At 47.7% G+C, this 12,203-nt stretch overlaps 1 protein-coding gene across 9 annotated transcripts in view; it reads left to right on the top strand.

Moving 5' to 3' along the window:
* USP40 (ubiquitin specific peptidase 40) overlaps positions 1–10,717 on the top strand; it is a 79,475-nt gene extending 68,758 nt beyond the window's left edge. For 7 of the 9 annotated variants that reach the window (XM_043462023.1, XM_043462022.1, XM_043462024.1 and 4 more), the window contains 6 exons: positions 1,957–2,022; positions 4,481–4,691; positions 4,839–4,934; positions 8,430–8,524; positions 8,779–8,908; positions 8,946–10,717. In XM_043462023.1, coding sequence (XP_043317958.1) covers positions 1,957–2,022; positions 4,481–4,691; positions 4,839–4,934; positions 8,430–8,524; positions 8,779–8,890 — 580 coding nt within the window. In that variant the 3' untranslated portion in view covers positions 8,891–8,908; positions 8,946–10,717. Of the gene's footprint in view, positions 1–1,956; positions 2,023–4,480; positions 4,692–4,838; positions 4,935–8,117; positions 8,329–8,429; positions 8,525–8,778; positions 8,909–8,945 lie in introns of those variants that run through there. The other 2 variants (XR_006268205.1, XR_006268206.1) reach the window with 2 other exon arrangements.
* Positions 10,718–12,203: the final 1,486 nt, after the last annotated feature.

The following is a 12,203-nucleotide window of genomic DNA, read 5'->3' as shown; positions in this document are numbered from 1 at the left end:
CATTTACTGAAGAGACTCTTCCCCATTGTGGGTTCTTAGCTTCCATGTTATAAACTAATTGACCAGATATGCATGTGTCCATTTCTGGGCTCTCTCTTGTGTTCCACTGATATGTGTGTGTTGTTTATGCCAGTACTCCACTGTTTTGATAACTATAGGTTTACAGTATAGTTTGAAATCATGGGGCATGCTGCGTTCAGCTTTGTTCTTCTTTCTTAGGAAAAGATTGCTTTGGCTGTTTGAGGTCTTTGTGGGTTCATAAAAATTTTAGAACTGTTTCTATTTTTAATTGCAAAATGCTATTGAAATTCTGACAGGGATTGCATTGAACTTATAGATTTGGGCGGCGGGGTGGGGGTAGTGCGGACATTTGAACAATATTCTCCCAATCCATGACCGTGGAATCACTCCATTTATTTGTGTCTTCAGTTTCTTTCATCAGTGTCTTGGTAGTTTTCAGTGTACAGGTCTTTCATCTCCTTGGTTAAATTTATTCCTAAGTATTTTATGTTTGTTTTTTTTTTTGATGCTGTTGGAATTGGGATTGTTTACTTAATTTCTGTTTCTGATAATTTATTGTCATTATATAAAATGCAACTGATTTTTGTATATTGATTTTGTGTCCTGTGACCTTACTGAATTCATTTATTAGCTGTTTTTTAAAATCTATTGATTTATTTATTTTTGTTGCTTTTTGCACAGGCTTTCTGTAGTTGCGGCTAGTGGGTGCTACTCCTCTTCCTTGCAGTGCAAGGGCTCCTCAGTGGGGTCACTTCTCCTGTGGACCACAGGTTCTAGAGCATGGACTCAGCAGTTGTGGCCCACAGGCTTAGTTGCTCCGAGGTGTGTGGAATCTTCCCAGACCAAGGGTCAAACCTGTGTCCCCTGCATTGGCAGGCAGATTCTTATCCACTAGGCCACCAGGGAAGTCCCCATTTAATTGTTTTAAGAAGTTTTCTTTTTTTTTTGGTGGAGTCTTTAGAGGTTTCTGTAAACATCATCATGTCATCCACAAACGGAGACAGTTTTCCTTCTTCCTTTCCAATCTGGATTCCTTTTCTTTTCCAATTGCTCTGACTAGCACTTCTGCTACTGTGCTGGATATAAGTGGTGTGAGCACATCCTTGTGCTGTTCCTGATCTCAGAGGAAAAGCTTTCAGCTTTTCACTGCTGAGTATGATACTAGGTATGGGCTTGTCAAATAAGACCTTCATGGTGTTGAATACCCAGTTTGTTGTGAATTTTTAATGTGAAAGACTGTTGAATTTTGTCAAATGCTTTCTCTCCATCTGTTGAGATGATCATGTCCTTCATTCTGTTAACGTGGTTGTGTCACATCAACTGATTTGTGAATGTTGAGCCGTCTTTGCATCCCTTGCATAAATCCCATATGATCATAGTGTATGATCCTTTTAATGTATTGTTGAATTTGATTTGCTAGTATTTCTTTGCGATTTTTTGCAGCTGTGTTCATCAGGGACATTGGCCTTTAATATTCTTTTCTTGTAATGTTATTGTCTGATTTTGATATCAAGGTAATTCTGGCCTCATAGAATGAGTTTGGAAGTGTTCCCTCCTGTTTGGTTTTTTTTTTTTGGAAGAGTTTGGGAAGGATTGGTATTAAATCTTTTATCATCAGTAAAACCATCTGGTCCTCAACTCTTTTTTGTTAGGAGGTTTTTAATTGCTGATTCAGTCTCCTTACTGATAATTGATCTGTTCAGATTTTCTGTTTCTTCATGATTCAGTCTTGGTAGGTTGTATATTTCTAGGAATTTACCATTTCTTCTGGGTTGTACAATTTGTTGGTGTATAATTTTCCTGGTAGTCTCTTAAATTTTCAGTGTTCTTATATGGTATACTGTTTCACTTAAGAATACTTGAAATTGGCTTTTTAAAAAAACTGTAAAAAAATTAATATGTCATTCAGTATTGTTTTGTTTCATTTGTTATCAGGGAATATAAATTGGGAAAGAGAACTGAGATCTGCTTAGAGCCCCTTCAGAAAGAAGAAAACTTGGGGTAAGACATCCTTCTACATATACAAAATTACATACATGTCTGATCACAACAAGGCTTCCCTGGGGGATCAGTGGTAAAGAATCCTCCTGCCAGTGCAGGAGACATGGGTTCAATCCCTCCATCGGGCAGATCTCCTGGAGAAGGAAATGGCAACCCACTCCAGTATTCTGGCCTGAAGAATCCCATGGACACGGGAGCCTGGTGGGCTCCAGTCCATGGGGTCGTAAGAGAGTCGGACATGACTTAGCAACTAAACAACAGCAACTGATCCCAATGGATAGTTTCTTTACTGTTAAGTTGTTAAAATTTTAGGTGTTTTTTTCACTGCTTCTAATGAGTCTGGCAACTTAAAGCAGATTATGTTCTAGAAATGTGTTTGTATATCTGGTATCTAGATCTTAGAATTCATTTTTCCATAAAAACATTTATTTCTCAGTCAGTCCCAGTGCATACTGAACCCATAATGACCTTGAATGTAAGCAAGATGCTCACTCCCAGTTTTTATCAATGCCTGGAGACAGCCTGTGGTCAGACCGATAGTAGCACCTGCCACGCTGCCCCTCGTCCTGATTTTTTTCATCCTGATACCCCCTGATGTGTACTTACTGAATTATCCATTGTCATCTGTCTCTCCTATTGGAATGTTCGCTTTGGGAAAGCAAGCACTCTGTTTCTTGGTCATTTCTGCGTCCCCAGTACCTAGGACGATGCCTTTGTCACAGTCAGTTTGTTTATTGAATAAAGAAGCACCCCAGAGTTATCCGTGATCAAACGTAACTCTTCTTTTTTTCATTATAGGACTTTCTTGTCCAAGACATTTTTGTCAGTAACACTAGATACTAAGTTCTGCCTGACATGATTCTCATTGCCCATCCATATAACAGGTCTGCTCTTTCAACCATATCTGACCTTCACTTAATCCCACTGTTTTTATAAAAAGACATTCTTAGTGCAAACTATATTACTAGTTCCCTGGAGGGGAATTTCTGGATCAGATAGTATGGACATTTTAAACCTCTTAAGTCTTAAATCATTTCCAGGTAAGGTATATCAATTTATGTTCCCACAAGCAGGGTTTCTAAGTATTTATTTCACCTCACTGTCAAACCATCATTGAGTGTTGTCATTGTTTAAATGTTTGCTAAATTGATAAACGAAAAATGGTTATCTTGTTTCATTTGCCTCAGTGCTTTGATTGCTAGTAAGATTGGGGCATTTGTTCAAAGGTTTATAGGCCATTTATATTTTGTGGGTACATGAATTGTTTCTTATATATTGCCTGTTTTTAATGATGTCTTAGTAAAAAGTCTAATTTGTGTGAGCTCTTTCTGTAATACAGAATATTATATTGTGTAATTTGACCCTCTGTCGTTATCATTTGTTGTGAGCAGTGTCCTTTTGAAGACCACATTGTGTACTTACTTAGATCCCCTTCCCCATTAGCACTTCTGTCCTGGACCGACCTCCAGAGCACTCTTGCCCTCCCTCAGTGGGGCCCCTGGCTCTCTGGGGTCTTCAGCAGCCTCTGTCTCCTCCTCGGCACCTCCTGTGTCCGCACTGACCACCCTTTGTAAGCTCTGGGCCTCAGCTCTGCTCAGTGACCCCAAAACACCTACACCCTCTGACAGACCCCTTCCTGACCACAGTCCCCCGCATTCAGTCCCATCTCCTTTCACCAGGCCTTCACTCTCCCTGTTGTCCATCTCCTACAACTGCATTTCCCTTTCTTTCAGTAAAACACCAATATAATAGAAATACAGCATTAAAACTGTTCATTGTCTCACCGTCATTAAAGTTTTCATTTCTCCTCTCTATCTTCCAGTTCTTATCTGTAGTTTTTATTTCATGTCCTACTCTTTTACATTTTTAAACACACTCCACACATCTGAATTTCCTTCTGACCTGTTTGAATGTTTCTCTTCTTTCTCTTCCTCCAAGGATCTCTTATCTGTGCTTTTCTGCAGAGGTTTCCTTTGCTCGTACAACTACACCACCTCTCTCTTCCCAGCTCCAGGCCCTCAATTTCTTCTCCCTGCCTAAGTTCTCTGCCAGCTTCACCCTGGCTTGCTCCGACGCCAGCATTTCCTAGGGAGCCGCCGTGGCGGGGAACCTGGTCGTGTTGAGCCCTTCCCTCTCACCACTCGGGTGTCACCTTGCCGGCCCTTTCTGTTGTCTCCAGTCCTGTTTTCTCTGTGCTCCCCGGAGGAACTTCTCCAACCCTGCCTTCAGCCCCACCTGCTGCCTCCCCTGGGACTGTGCCGTGGACTCAGAATGAGCGCTTACCTCCATTATGGGTCAGGAGTGAAGGAAATCAAAGTCAAAAGTTTCCCACAGGCGTTCAGGGTTCGGTCAGGGAAAATCCCTTAGGAAAAGCAGCAGAGTCAGAGGAGTGACTTTGCCCTTCACGCACCTCTCTCCTCTGGTGGTAAATCTGACATGTGACTGTTTTCTGGCACAGCCCCTGGGACGTGCTGCTGCGGACACAGATGCGCCTCCCTGGCGAGAGAGCCTACGGCCCGCCCGTGGACGTGCTGTGGGACACGGCCCGCGGCTGGACAGCCGGCTCCCTGCGGCAGCGAGTGGCCGACGTGTACTCACTTCCCGTGGAGAAAATTGAAATTGCCAAATACTTCCCTGAGAAGTTTGCGTGGCTTCCAGTATCTAGTTGGGTAAAGTTGTGGGGCTTTCTCAAGAAAATTGGGCCTTCCTGGCATAGCAAATAGATTAACTACCATTTTTCACAGACTGATAGTGTATTTACTAAGAATTTGAGATTGAGTTTTTGTTTTAATTCAAGATGTTTAATTTTTCTGTAGAACCAGCAAACTACCAAGAGGAAAAAGAAGAAAAAGCAAGATAATTTGCAGGGTGCACCTTATTACTTGAAAGATGGAGATACTATTGGTGTTAAGGTAAGTCTTTCACAGTAAACTTACCACTCTTGACAGAACACCAGAATCAAATGATTGTGTAGAGAAGTGTTATCAACTTCTCCCCGCCACGGCAAAACTCCCTAGGAAATGCTGGCGTAAGAGCAAGCCGCGGTGAAGCTGGCAGAAAACTTAGGCAGGGAGAAGAAATTGAAGGCCTGGAGCTGGGAAGAAAGAGAAGGTGGTGTAGTTGTACGAGCAAAGGAAACCTCTGCAAAAGAGCACAGATAAGCACACTCAAGTCTTCAAAGCATTGACAACCGCATTTTAGATAAATTGTTTCATGAAGCAGGGGGGAAACAGGGAAAACCAGACAACTCGTTTGATGAGGCCAGTGGAACCACAACACCAAAACCCTTTTGGGTCTGACTTGAGTGAAAATGCTTTTCAAGTTTCATCACTGTGTTGCTTTAGGTTTTATGCAGGTACCTATATTAGGTTAAGACATTTCTTTCATTCCTAGTTTACTCTTAAGTTCTTCTTTTTTTTTAAATAATGCATGAGCACTGGATTTTTAATATTATGTTTTATTCTCTGCTTTCTCTGCATCCGTTTAACTAGCGATATGGTTTTTCTCATTTAATCTGGTAATGGAGTATTATTACATAAACATACTCTCAACACTGAGCCTTCCTTGCATTCCTTGGACAGACCTACTTTGTTGTCATCATATTTTTTGTACTAAGGGTTAATGATTTAAATCCTTAATTTAAGAATTAATAATTTGTTTTTTGACTTAGATGATTTTTTATATTAGGGACTAAGTATTCCCTTAAATTTATATTAAGGAATAAGTATTCCCTTAATCACCACTTCTGTTCTTCATTGTACAATACTAAAATATGTAACCAATGTAATATGACCTTCCACCCAACAAAGAAAAGCAAATAAACAGAAATTGAAAGACAGGTAAAAGAAATTCTCAAAGGAAAATATATATGTAACACTGTTCTTAAGTACAGTTTTTCCACATTTGAAAGACTATACAAATAAGCCATTAGCTCTATTAAGAGAGTTCAAGAGGTTATAAGATCAACACACATAAAATTACAAAGTACCTGGGAATACATCCAACAAAAAGATTTAAAAGACCTTTCTGGAGAGTATTACAGAAATACTGAGAGACTTTAAAGCTTCAGTTAGATACAGAATCATATCACATACCGTGTTCTGGGAACAGAGGCCTCACAATGGTAAAGATACCAGTTGTCCCACAGTTGTAAGTTCAGTATCATCACAGTGAAAAACCATGTAGATTAAAGAGATAAATTCACATGGAACAGCAGAAGGCTGAAGAGCTAAGATATTTTTAAAGAACAAGATCAGGGTGTTGCCATACCAAGAATTAAGAATGATTACAGAACTGTGGTGACTAGCTTTGGGGCAGGGCAAGATTGAAATAGAGCAGTGAAACAGAATCACTCATATAATGAAACTTGACAGGTATTTGAGGCTGCATTAAAAATGGATTATTCAATAATTATAGTCAAAATAATTTTGATTGCATTTCCATAAAGAGGATCAATTTGTATAAGCTGTGGACCCCATAAAACTATCCACCTCTGCCCACACCTGTACAGCAATCAACATGAAGACTTCAATGTGAAAAGCATTTCAACCTTTAGAAGATACGAAAATTTTTATGACTTAGGTTAAGAAGGATTTCTTAAAGTAAGAAATATAAAGCATAATCCATAAAGAAGAGGATCAATAAATTTGACTGCAGTTGACCCTTGAACAGCATGAGTTTGAACTGCCTGGGTCCACTTACATACAAATTTTTTTTCTCAATAAATACACAGAGTACTACAAACTGCAGTTGGTCGAGCCCACAGGTGTGGAACTGCGGATGCAGAGTGCCAGCTGTGGGTCTCAAGCATCCCAGGATTTTGGTGTCTGTGGCGTGTCCTGAAGCCAGTCCACTGTGAACTCTGAGGGACAACTGTACATTTAAAGTAAAAGCTTCTTTTCATCAAAGGAAACAATGCAAAGTGAGAAGACAAGCCACAAATAGGAAAAGATAATATATCAGGATATAAGCAATAAGGACTAGTGTATTCCAAATATGTAAAGTACTTCTGCAAATCAGTTACAAAAAAGTAAGCTTTGCACATCTCTACCCTAGTGATCCTCTTGAGTAACGCCTGGCAGTTCTCAGAAAGCAGGTGAAAAGATAGCTTCCCAGTAACCAGGGACCTGTGAAATAAAACCTGAGCTGCCAGGCCAGACTCTCAGGACTCCAGGCAGCACCAGGAAGCACCAGCGCCAAGTAAACAGCAGTTGGCAGCAGTCAGCGAAGGTGCCCACACGATGCAGCCAGGCGCTTCCACTCCAGATATAAACGCCTGGAAACACCCATGTGTGCATGTGTGTGCGCACGCACGTCCATGCCTGCTCAGTTGGGTCCAGTGCTTTGCAACCCCATGCAAAGCATGTAGCCCACCAGTCTCCTCTGTCCATGGGATTTTCCAGGCAAGAATATGGGAGTGGGTTGCCAAAACACCCATGTTTGGGGGGAGCTGTACAGAAATGAGCATTGAAGGGTTCTTTGATTTGGATTGAAGACTAACACTGGAGAGAACTTAAATGACCCTCAGAAAGGGGATACATAAAAAGGGGGAAAAGAGTATTGATGTGGCGGTAGAGAACACAGCATTTAAAGCAGATAAATCAGAGCCCAGGTGTCACTGTGAAGACACATCCAAGTGTTTAGTGTGGAAAAGTCACAGGACGATCACTAACAGAGAACCGGGTAGAATGCCGAGGCTTGCTGAGGGTCACGTTCCTATGTTGTAAAGACAAAGATGGAAACAGTTGCACTGAGCTCAGCAGAGCACTTAGAGCTCTCCTGGGGGAGGCTCTTCCCACTTGAGGGTGGAAAAGCAGGGAGCCAGCCCCCTGCAGCCCCTCAGCTGGCCTGTCCGGCAGGGGAGGGCCACCGCCCCCAAGCAGCGCTCCCTCCCCCAGATCTCCATGGGGCACGTGGCTAGGAACCCCAGCGTCCCTAACCCGGGGCCTGGGAGGCCTGGGCATCGCCTCAGGACACAGGCTTTCCTCCTGCTCACGTGTGCTCAGGCGGAGTGTTGTGGTCAATGCACCCCGACAGAGACCGGCCTGTGGGAGCGGCGAGCTTGCTGCTAACTCCCCGTCTCTGACCACCTACAGGTCCGGGCAGGGTGGAGGGGGCCCCAGGGCGGCTCCAGGGAGACGCTGGGAAGCCCAGTGCCAAGACGCGGCCTGCTGCGCCTCGGACCGCATGCCCGCTCACTGGGGCCTCTCGGACGGTTCCCCCGCACCTCGGCCTCGAGCTCGCCCTGCCCCCAGCTGTTTGTTCTCATCAAGCACCAGACTGTTTCATGTTATTAATCTAGTTTATGTAAGTTTGGATATCCCGTAGGTGATTTTTTACATCCATCTCTTAAATGTAGGCTATAAAGATATCTAAAAACATTGCTCAGTAGTTATTTTGACATGCAGAATCTCCTGGTTGAAGACGATGATGATTTCAGTACCGTCCGAGACGACATCGGAAAGGAAAAACAGAAAGAGCTCGCCCTGGGGAAGAGGAAAAGGTGAGTGAGGGTCCTCAGCCACAGACAGGTTCCTGCTGCAACCTCTGGGCTCACGTTCCCGACCGCAGCGTGGAACCCTGGTCTGCAGGGCATTGTGGGAATATCCCACAGTATCTGCAGGGCATTGTGAGAATATCTGTGGCCTGTTCTCACTTGACCCTGAACATTGGAAGTGAAATCAGGAGCCCCTCCTCGGCCTTCTGGGGCCCTGGCGTTTGGGATGTGAACCCCTGACTGCCTCTCTATCCCTGTAGCCGGGAGGCCCTCCGTGCGCAGAGCAGCGACGTCTTATGTGGTGCAGAGACGCCCGCCCGGGCCCGTGGACCAGAAGCTTCTCTCTCCATCCACGTCGGGAGTTTCAGATAGCGCCGCGGGGCGGGACATCCGGTGCTCTCGCTCCAGGGCGGGGAGGGCGGGACAGCGTGGGACTTCCGGTGCTCCCGCTCCAGGGCGGGGGGAGGGCGGGACAGCGTGGGACTCACGGTGCTCCCGCTCCAGGTCCCCGAGAGCGGGCCTGCTGCTCTCTGTCCTGTGCAGACCCGGGCTCCACTGCCCGGCTTTGTCACCAGCAGAGGAGGCTTTCATCTCAGGCCAGGTGGCCGTGCTTCTGCCAGTTCTGTGGGGCGTCCCCCGGGGCCGGCACAGACTGGCCAGCCCCTCACCCTGCACTCGACGCCCCGCATGTCTTTACATGAAAGACGGCTCATTCTGCACTAACTGTGGGTGAGGATGCGGCGGCACGTTGCTAATCTCCGCCAGGCCCGCGCGTTCAAGCTCGCTCGCCCACTCCTTCCGCTGTTGAGGTGACGCTCTGTACCTAGTCCCCCAGGTTCTGACGGCTCACGTCACAGAAACTGGCTCCCAGACGGCACCCCTCCCCTTGGGGCTGTTAGGTCTGTGATTCTAAGGCGGTGCCTCTCTTTCCTGGAGAGCAGCCCAGCGGGGCACCCTCTGGTCAGGTACGTGCTGCTGGGGCGTGGGCAGCCCCCGCCCGCCTGTGCCGTCCAAGGTCGGGGGTCCTCACTGCTGCCGTCCTGCTGCCTGCGGGGGCCGCGTGTTTCCCTGTCCAGGAGCCCGACCGGAGGCGGGGTCACGGCAAGCAGGCCTGGTGGGCAGGGGGCCAGCCCTGAGCAGCCGTGATTAAAACAGGAGAGAAGGAAAATGTGGGCTAAAATTCTTCTTAATTCGACATGGCTTAGCAGTCTTTAAAAGGTTTAATAGATGTCTATGACAAATAGAGCATCTGTGTTCCTGTTGATGGATTTAGGACACTGGGGTGATTCAGTGTCTCAAGCTAACTCAGGCCAAAGCAGGAACTCCGAAGAAGATAATACTTCTTCAGATCTCAGTGATGGTTTATTGCGACTGTGCTGCTAAGTACGGTTATCATCTTGATTTTACACACTTTCATCAGCCTTTTTGGAGAAGGAAATGGCAACCCACTCCAGTATTCTTGCCTGGAGAATCCCACGGACAAAGGAGCCTGGTGGACCACAGTCCATGGGGTCGCAGAGTCAGACACCACTGAGTGACTGACACACACATCAGCCTTTTTCTCACTTATACTAAAATAGCTTTGAACTGTTAGAAGAAAGTGACACGCGTGGACTAGGGTCTCCGCCTACGACCCCAGCTTGAGGAATTGAGGGGCTGTTGCTGCGCCCTAGCTGCTCTTCCAGGCGCTGACGGGACAGAGGAGTGAACGGCCGGCCTTTCCTTCCTCTGCCCTCCCCCCAGACGGCGTCAGAAACCCTCCTCTCCTCCGCATGCGCGTCATGATTTACGTGCTGGTCGGTATGGAAGCAGCTGTGTTTTAAGAAGTTGGACTTTGGCGAGTACTTCCGGCTCTCCAGCACCACCTCCGTCTCAGGCGACTCTCCAGGGCACCCGGTGGGCGGGGACCGTGCCACAGTGTTGGCGTGGGACCGAGCGAGGCTGGCCCCTGCCCCATCCGGGCTCTCTGTGCCCCTTCGTTCCACCGTAGCCCGACAGTGACTACCAGCCAGGAAGCCAGAGGCCCCGCTGGAGGTCACTCACCGCAAGAAAAGGTCGAGGTGCCTTGGGTGTCCACGTGAGCGGCCTGGCCTCCGCTCCCCTCCCTTCCTTCCTTGCAGTTCGGGCATGGAGCGGGGCTACCGCGAGAAAGCGCTAAGATTTTGTTAAAAAATAAACTTGGATTTGTAGCCTCCTGTCTCTGCTGACTGCTTCATGTTCTGGCCTTTTCCCTAAGTGAACTTTGGATGCTAAGTCGCTGGGGTTTATGTTCAAAAAGACCAGTTCAGTACTGCTTTAGAAATAACAGAAAAGGGGGAAGAAAGAACAGAACTGTGTTTTGGTTTTAAATAAACTCAGACTCGGGAATAATTGTATTGGAAGAAACTGGAAGTGGTCTGGTTCTCTCTTTCTTTCCAGAGAAATGCAGCTGCCCACGCTGGTTGTGTTAGAGAAAACACATTGATGCAGCTGTGTCACTCTCCTGGCAGAAGGAGGGACGGGGCACCGGAAGTCCTGAATAATCCGGAATCACGGCTTAGAGAGGTCAGCTCCCCCGGGACAGATGTAGCTGTGAAGGAAGACCGTCGGGGCCCTGCAGCCTGGTCCGACGGAGACACGGCCGCCGCGCCCGTTCTCGGTCCTGCCCCGTCGGTAACAGACACAACGGGTGCCTGTGGGGGCACTGTCTGCAGAGGAGGGGAGTGTGATGGCAACACCTAGGGACCCCAGCGCCCGCAGCTTGCCCCTGGGGGTGCAATGCCACCAGCAGCCCCTGAGTTACTCCCTGTCGGCCCAAGGCCTCCTTTCAGGTGCCCATAAAAGTCCTGGGCCTGACGCTCAAAGCGGGTACCTGCCCGCCCTGCCACCAGCTCTAGTCCCGAGTGGGGGCTCTGAGGGGGCCCCCCAACCTCAGCAGCAGCCCCTCCACCCAAAGCCCAGAGGCGGGGGGCTCCTGCCCGCAGCCTCGGGCTGGGGCGGGCCCAGTGGAGGGGGCACCTCGCAGTTCCACACCAGTGGCCAGGTGACGAATAACCCAGCCCGGAGCAAGTGTGTCAAGGGGGCAGGCACCAGTCCAGCGGCGCTTCTGGAAAACCAGGCCTCCCTGAGCACTCACGCCCCAACGGTGACAGGCCCCCACGACCGCCCCGTGCAGCGCTCTTCAGAGGCCCGAACAGCCCCAGCGGTGGGCCTCACAGTGGTGGTATGGGGCCACATCTGCATGGGTTCAGTCCCTGGTTAGGGAACTAAGATCCCACATGCCATGCGGCCAACCCCCCCAACCCCTCAAAAACCCACAAAGGCTGAGCCCTGGCTACTGTCATCCGCGCGAGAAGGACCACAGGCTCCTGGGCCCGGATGCCTGCGTGTGACACAGGCCCCGTTTCCTCATCTGTCGTGTGGGCGAGCTTGGGGTCGGCTGGGGACCCAGGAACAGCGCTCCAGGTGTGCTCTCCCGGCCCGGCCACGAGCTGCTGGAACAAGCTGGGACCTCTCTGATCCTGTGTCCTAATCTAGAAGATGTGGATACCCACCTCGTAGGATTGCAAAGAGGAATGGGTGAGTTAATATGTATAATATGTTGTATGCCAGCAGCCAGCATAAAATAACAAACGTTGTCAGCCAGCAGTATCGTGATCAGCCACCACTGTCACGGCTCCGTTCCTTTCGCACCCACTGCTCTAGT

This window comes from Cervus canadensis, chromosome 2 (assembly GCF_019320065.1).
Source record: "Cervus canadensis isolate Bull #8, Minnesota chromosome 2, ASM1932006v1, whole genome shotgun sequence".
In the NCBI taxonomy this organism is placed as follows: domain Eukaryota; kingdom Metazoa; phylum Chordata; class Mammalia; order Artiodactyla; family Cervidae; genus Cervus; species Cervus canadensis.
Note: the sequence above shows the minus strand (reverse complement) of the source record. Positions and strands in the feature narration are given on the sequence as shown.